Below are 7,408 nucleotides of genomic sequence, written 5' to 3'. Positions count from 1 at the left end.
CAGGGCCACCTGGAAGAGACCACAAGCAGTCTGGAGGAGCCACAGACAATGCCCAGGAAGCCTTGGTGAGGGGTGGCTTCTGCCCTCCACCCTCCAGCCCCGGCCGAGCGTGACAGGAACAGCATCTGACTCCCAGGGCTGCGGCGCCCGGCTTTCACGGTTAACGTGAGACCCCTTCCCAGTTGGTCCTGCGCAGTGTCCTGCGGGCTGTAGACCTGGAAGTGCAGTGGCCTTTCCGCCACTGAGCTGGGGCTCAGCAGTGCCCACCCACAGAATGGAGAGTGGCCTAATGGCCCTGGGGGGGAATCGGGGCTTCAGGGTGTGGACAAGAGTGAACTCAGTGGACGTTCGCGGCAGACACGGGCAACAAGGTGCCAGACCGCGCTCAGACAGAAAGCCTGCACCGCGCCACTGCCGGCAGGACAACAGCTCTGAAAAGCCTCGGCTTCTTTAAAATCATGGAACTCAGCCACAAATGAAACCAAAGGGAGGCCAAGGTCCGGCCGCTTGTTCCTGAAGGCTCTTGGGCTGGTTTCATGGGGGAGTGGGGTGGGAGGGGAGGGGAGCAGCTGAGGCTCATCTCCACAGCATTGGGGTCAAAGGGCAGACCCAGCCAGGTGCTGCAATCGGTGGTCACACACCAAGAAGTGGGCCTGCGATGCCCAATGGCTCAGTCAATCACTGGTGGGAGAGGTGTGCAGGGGACACTTGCACTGGAGGGACCTTCAGGGCTGCAGGGCCCGAAGGCTGGTGTCACAGTCGACAACCAGGGCTGTGGGTCGGCCCTGAATTCTCACTGGCCACAGTCCTCTCCCCGACCCAGGCTTGGTGCAGAGCAGACCTCTCCGTAGCCCAGTGGATGGACGCTGAATAGAACAAAAGGCTGGTGCTCTTGTAATGAGCTGCGGTATCAGACCAAATCCAGGTACCCGCGTGAGTTAAAACGAAGGCAAACGTGGTCGTCCGACAGGGCTGGGGTGTGGGGGGATGGGAGCAGGTGCGCTTGCTCACTTAGCAAGGCGGGTGGGACACGAACCTTTTTCCACTGCAGGATTAGGAGGACGATGAAGACGACGGACTTTTCAAAAATCATGATGACGATGTACAGGGCGCACTGCCCGACCCAGGCTCCGCACTGCAGAGGGTCTCCTGCAGGGCAAGCAGTGCTCGGTCAGACGGGCCCTCCCCCTGCACCCACACGCCAGGACCCTGGCCCTAAAGGTACTCCCTTGAGAGACCCAAAAATCACGTTACTCCTGGCAGACAAATGCAGTGTTTTAAATAATATCGGAAAATTCCTTATTTGGAGATACCAGAATGGCCTTTCTTCCGAGAGATCCGAAGACAGAATTAAAAAGCACTAAAGTTAGTAAGTGCTCGCTGCAGGAGCTCGGAGAAGCTGTTCGTTCAGTCCGCTGGCAGCAGAAGCCGTGTTTAGCAAGGCTGCTATTCTTATCCACTGTTGATTTTCCCCGCAACCACAGTGCCATCGCTCCCTCCCTCGGTCCGTGTGCATGCTGACGTTTGTGAATTCCAAAGGCAGTCATCGACCTCTCTGTTCATCTCCCACCACTACCTCCCCTTCCCCCAGCCAGCCCTGGTGTCCCCAGCTCCAAGAGCAGAAACCTGACTCCAGAAGAATTCAGAGTCCAACCGTCTAGTCACCCCAAGTCTAGGGACAAAGAAGAGAAGCGAGCACCAGCAGGGCAAGGAGGTGGGAGGTGGGAGGTGGGAGGGAGGAGTGGAGGCCTGGGGCTGTGACAAAAGTCCACCTGTGATCCCAGAAGCCACCATGCTTGAGAAACCCACAAACACAGCATCCCAGCTGGGGGACACTAGGGCTGTGAAGAGCCTCCAGAATGCTCCCAAGGGACTCGATGAGGGAGGGACACCCAGTCCCTCTAGGGAATGGTCCTTTGACATGCAAACCCTAGGGATGGGCCCCCATGAGCCACACACACCGCCTGGAGTGGGAGACGCAGGGGACAGTGACGTTCGGGAGAGGCTGTCTGAGGATCAGCCAGACCCTGGAAGCTGTTGGAGCTGCCTGACCCCAGCTGGCCAGAACAGGGGGTGAGAGTAAGATTTCCAGGGGAGATAAAGGCCTCAGTCTAGGCTGTGAGAAGAGAATCTGGCCCAAAGAAAAGCTCCACCTTCTCGTTAGCTGCCTGTCCTGGGAGCCCCCACCCTACCCAGGCTGCCGGCTGTGGGCGGTCCAAGTGCAAGGGAATGCCTTCGTGCAGCTGCAATGGACAAAACACCAGGCCGTGCCCTTTTCTGGAAAACCCTGGGAGAAGCGTGGCAGAAAGCATGTAGAAACACACCAGGTGCCTCTTCTGAGATCCTCCTACTTTCACTTCTGGGGGAAAAAAGACATTGGGTCCAAAAAAAGAAACACACCAGGTGCCTCTTCTGAGATCCTACTTTCACTTCTGGGGGAAAAAAGACACTGGGTCCAAAAAGAAAAACAAACTTTTTTAGAAGCACAGCCTCTCCCCAGTAGACTGTCGGTGGGGTTTTGCAATCCTATTGGTCTATCACCTGATCCGAATTGAGAAAAGCTCTCAGCAGAAAATAGTTGCGAAAAACCATGAAGGACGATGGGCCAGGCAGACAGAACATGCCACTAGGAAATGTCTCCGGCCAGCAGGATGAAGGACACACGCTTGCTTAGGTGCTCACCCACTTCCCGGCGGAGAGAGGAAGTCACTCCCTCCCGTCTGAGCGTCTGCTGTCCAACCTGGCTGCAGATGCTGACCCTTCACACTTACATGCTAAAACCAGAAAGCTCAACAGCAGGGTGGAAAAAGGGAAAGAAGGCACCTGACCCCTCATCCTAACAAGATGTCCTCCTGTGCACCGAGACTAAGAGAGACTGTGGACGCCTCAGGTGCATCGGTGTATTTTTTTTTTAAGGTTTATTTTACTCATGAGAGAAGGCACGTGTGTGTGTGAGAGCGAGGGAGAGTGAGGGAGCGAGACAACAGACAAGGGTCTGATCACACCACGATCCCCGTCCTCCAGCTCCCCTGCTCACTAGGACCTTGAATGCCGGCACCCGGCGTATTTCAGGTCAACGCGGGATCTGAACGTGTGGCTTCCAGCACCGCAGATCAGTAGCTATTTGCTTGTGATGCCGAGCTGGGCCTGGCCGTTTTGTTTTTGCTAAGTTTACTCCTGTCATTTAAGTGGTGGGAATAGGGGCCAACCGGAGGGAATGTGCCTGTGTGAGGGGCGTACACAGACTGGAAAGGCAGTGAAGTCCACGAGGACCTGCACCTGTGGGACACACGTCATTCTCGGGGCTTCTACCCGGCCACCAGATCGAAGGGGCTAATTCTCTTGCACCCCACGTTGTGAGCAAGCTTAGGACCTTCTTTTCCAGAAACAAAGGAAGCTGCCTACGAACCACAGCCTGGCTCTTCATTCGCCTGAGTACGCTGTGGGGCCTAGGCAGACTACTGCCTGGTGAATGGACAGCCGACAGGAGCGGTATGGAGAACGGCGGCCTTGCGAAGATGTCCACCCCCGGAACTGCAAACACGAGTGTTACGTGGCTGCAAATGGCATTAGGGTGACTAACCAGCTGGCTCGAAGATCGGGAGAACGTCTCAGTGTCCCGGTGGCCTCGATGCAGTCATGGGGGCACTTTAACTGGAAGGTGGTGGGGAAGGGCAGAGCAAAGCTATGTGAGGAGAACCTGGCCGCCTGCTGCAGGCCTTGAAGTGGAGGAGGAAGGCCGTGAGCCAAGGTATGCGGGGGCCTCTAGAAGGTGCAATGGCAGCAAAATGATCTCCCCTCGAGCTTCCAGAAGGAGGTGCCTTTACAGACACCCTGATGTGAGTCCAGTGAGACTTGGAGTGGAGGGCTGAACAGAGGAACTGTGAGATCATCGAGCTGCGACTGGGCTGCAGCAGCAGGAGAAACGGGAGGGGACGGAAATAGAAATGACAGGAGCTGGGGAGACACGCTACCCTCCCTCAGCCTGCGGAGGGAAGACACGGGATGGCCTCGAGAAAGGGCACCTTCATCTGGAGACACCCTGGCTTGAGGCCTGTGGTTCCAGAGTCTGCTGGGAAGGCCCAAGGACAGGGCTGGGCCCAGCCAAGTGAGCAGGGGAAGAAATTCACGTAACCATTGTTTCTTCCTTCTGACGTCACCGATTCGTGCGTGGGAGCAGAGGCCACCATCGTGCCTGGTGAATCGGGACCAGCCGTGACCTGCCAGGTCACTGAGTGGTCGTAACTCACTGTAGGTCCACTCTGCACCGGTCCGCTGTAGCTGAGTCCAGAGCCCTGCCTTCCAAAGGGATCGTCACAGCAAAGGGACAGCTAGAAGGACTGCTGGTGGAGGTGGTGGGAGGGTCTAGGTACCCTGGTGCAGGGGACGTGAGGCCCCTCCGCCTGGTGAGCTCCGTGTGCTGCTCTACTTCTCTGGGGCCTGTTCTACAATGGAGGAGGAAGCCACACGGTCCACAAACACTGGGGCCCTTCCGACTGCAAACTGAGGCGTCGGTCATGCGGAGCTTCTCGAAGCCTTCCCTGGGCCACCGGGGCACACGCTGTGAGCTGGACACTATCTTAAGTCAGTGACTCATCAGGCATCGAGTGACAGGCTAAGAAAAGGCTTCCCCTGAGCTCATCCCCCTTCAATGGAGACAAGTGGTTACTTAAGATTTCTAGAAATACCCAGGACACTCCCAGCCAGCTCTATGCATCGGCTCCCCTTTAATCCCTCAGTCCCTATGCACCTTCAGCCATCTGGGAGTGAGTGGCCCTTGGGCCCAGGGCCGTGAGCTCTTTGGGAGGGGTGAGCAGGAAAGGAGATTGGAGACCCAAATTCCACCCACACTCCCTCCCTCTGGTCCTGTGTGCCCCCCTCCTGGCAAAGGCCGCTGCTGCCCCTGCCACTGAGAAGAGGAGATCCTGCCTGCGGATGTCTCATGCCAGTTGGGAAGGTGGGAACAAGCCAACGTTACTCCTTGACCCTGTCTTGAAGCCCCAGAGGGCAGCGAGGGCCTGAAGAAGGCGCCTCTCCCCAGCGGCCCATGCTGAGGCCACGCCCAGTGAATCTCCCGCTCGGAGCCAGTGTGCAGGGAGCGTCCTTCCTAAGCTGCATCTGGTGGGGTCTGATGAGATGGGAGTGGGTCACAGACAATCCAGCACCCACAAGTCACCTCACAAGTCGGCTAGGTAAGCTGTGTCTCTGCATGAGGATGGATCTCGTGTCCCTGGTGACTGGTATGTGCCAGAGACAGGGTGGGAGATGAGCCTGCAGTCGGGAGAAAGCTGGCAACTTGTCCCAGAGGGGATGCACCTCCATTTTTGGCTGTGTGACACCAGTCTGCCAGTGCACTGGCCCGGCGACAGGACGGCACAGATGTGCGGCAGGAAGGGGCAGGGCCTACCACCTCCCTCCTGAACACCTCCCAAAGAGAGAGGTGCCCCACATCCCCAGCGTGGCGGCAGGTAGGATGAGGCCCACGAGAAGCTGGGCAGGATGAGATGGCCTTGCACCTCGTTCAGCCTCAGTAACCTCCTCTGGTAGAAGGGGTAAACCTTCAGACCCTCCCAGTCCAGGGCATCTCTGGGCTCCTGCCACCTTTCCTGGCACAAAGGGCAGTGAGATGGGCACCCGCAGGCCCCAGAAGTAGCCGCTCCACCACACGCGGGAGATGGCACCGGTCCCTGAACCTTCCTGGATCTGTGTGCCTGGCGGGCTACACAGGTGAGAAGCTGAGGCCATGCCCAGTGTTTCCACGCCAGCCCCCACGCCCGCCTGGTGTCCCCGGCAGTTACCGTACTCGCCGAAGCGCAGGGCCTCCCACTGCTGCCACTCCACCACGACGCTGACGGCGCGCACGCCCGCGTAGATGAGCAGCATGCCCACGGTGGCGTCCAGGAGGAAGTTGATGAGGTACCTGTGGGAGAGGAGCCCCAGGGAGTGAACGGAAGCCCCTGAGTTGGGCCGTCCATGGCCCAAGCAGGTCAAGAGCCCAGGCCGATGTGTGGCCCAAGGGGCAGCCCCCGGTGCGGCGTCTGGTCTACCCTGCTCTTGGGGGCTGGTGGCCTCCGTTACGTGTCTGCAGAGGCTGCAGCTCTCACCGGAGCCCCCAAAGCACTCATGCTCTTCATGAGCCGAACTATCAACCCTCGAGAAAGGAGGGAGGTGCAGGGGAGAGATGAGGCACTTTAAAAACCTCAAGCGATTCTGCCAGGAGAAGAGTCACAGAAGGCAGAGTCCCTGGGAGCAGCCAGGGAAATCGGCAGGAAAGCCAGACAGAATGGACAGACACCTTCTGCCTGATGGCCCAGCCCACACAAGGTCCCCGCAGAGCCACGGCAGGAAATGGCCACTGACGTTTCCTAGACAAGAGGGTGGGCCAGGTGGCACCTGCTCACCCTGTCTTGAATCACGTGGTAGCAATTCTATGTTTTAAAGAGAGAGCTTTGTGGGACCAGCAGTTGGCGTAATGGCTATGTCGTTGGACTCCCATGTAGTTGACCGCGGCTCGAGTCCCAGACCTGGTGGCTTGAACTCACACTGGGCATGTGCGTGTGTGCCCAAGAACCCAAGAGGAGAATCGAGGAGAAGGGATTGTGGTGTGGCCATCCCCCCTGGGGGGTGATTTCTCATTTTCTGTCTCTCCATCTCTCTGTCTGGTGAGCGCACATGCCCTATAGCAAAAAAAACAAAAAACAAAAAACAGAGACCAGCAGGTGGCATGATGGTTAAGGTGCTGGACACTCCCACATGGCTGACCAGGGTTCAAGTCCTGAATCTGGTGGCTTGCTTTCTCACTTCCTCTCTCTCTCACTCTTACCCTCTTTCTCGCTCGGGTCAAATTAAAAAAATAAAAATGAATCGATAAATAAAATAAATAATTATTAAAAAACAACATCAACAACAACAACAAAAAAACAGAGAGCTTTGCTCCCCCAGGTGAAAAGGAAGGAAGAAGGGAGGAAGGGGGGGGAAGACCAGAGGGCACACCCAGCCAGTCATGTCCTTCTAAATCTGCTGCCACCTGGCTGTCACCAAACCTCTCCCTTCACCAACAAAATGCCTCCCTGGAGGGCTGCATGCCACAAGCCCCAGCTCCCCACAGCAGACAAAGCGGGAGACAAGGTCAGTGAGTCAAGACCAGCCTGGTGACACCACGTGGCACTGAAGTCCCTGCAGATAAGTGTCAGGACACACAAGACCTGGCTGGGGTGAGCCTTCCAGCTGCTGAGGCTGGAGCCGTTTTGCATAAACTCAGCCTCCTCCCCAGGCCTGGCCCTGGCGACTGCAGGCGCTCCGACACCAGAGGGAGCAGGTGGTCTCAGCCCAGTGAGCAGCCAAGGCCCAAGTGGAGAGGGCGGGGCATATCCTCCTGCCTGCCCTTCCTCTCGACAATCACAAGGGG

General features: G+C 57.5%; 1 protein-coding gene across 1 annotated transcript in view; it reads right to left on the bottom strand.

Annotated features, from left to right (window-relative positions):
- STIMATE (STIM activating enhancer) overlaps nt 1-7,408 on the bottom strand; it is a gene marked incomplete at its 5' end in the record, with an annotated part of 42,153 nt that overhangs the window by 3,736 nt on the left and 31,009 nt on the right. Inside the window, 2 exon segments of the mRNA XM_014584487.1 lie at nt 1,037-1,149; nt 5,799-5,920. Coding sequence (XP_014439973.1) covers nt 1,037-1,149; nt 5,799-5,920 — 235 coding nt within the window.

The sequence above is a fragment of the Tupaia chinensis genome, unplaced genomic scaffold (genome assembly GCF_000334495.1).
Source record: "Tupaia chinensis unplaced genomic scaffold, TupChi_1.0 Scaffold147003_1, whole genome shotgun sequence".
Taxonomy (NCBI): Eukaryota; Metazoa; Chordata; class Mammalia; order Scandentia; family Tupaiidae; genus Tupaia; species Tupaia belangeri.
Note: the sequence above shows the minus strand (reverse complement) of the source record. Positions and strands in the feature narration are given on the sequence as shown.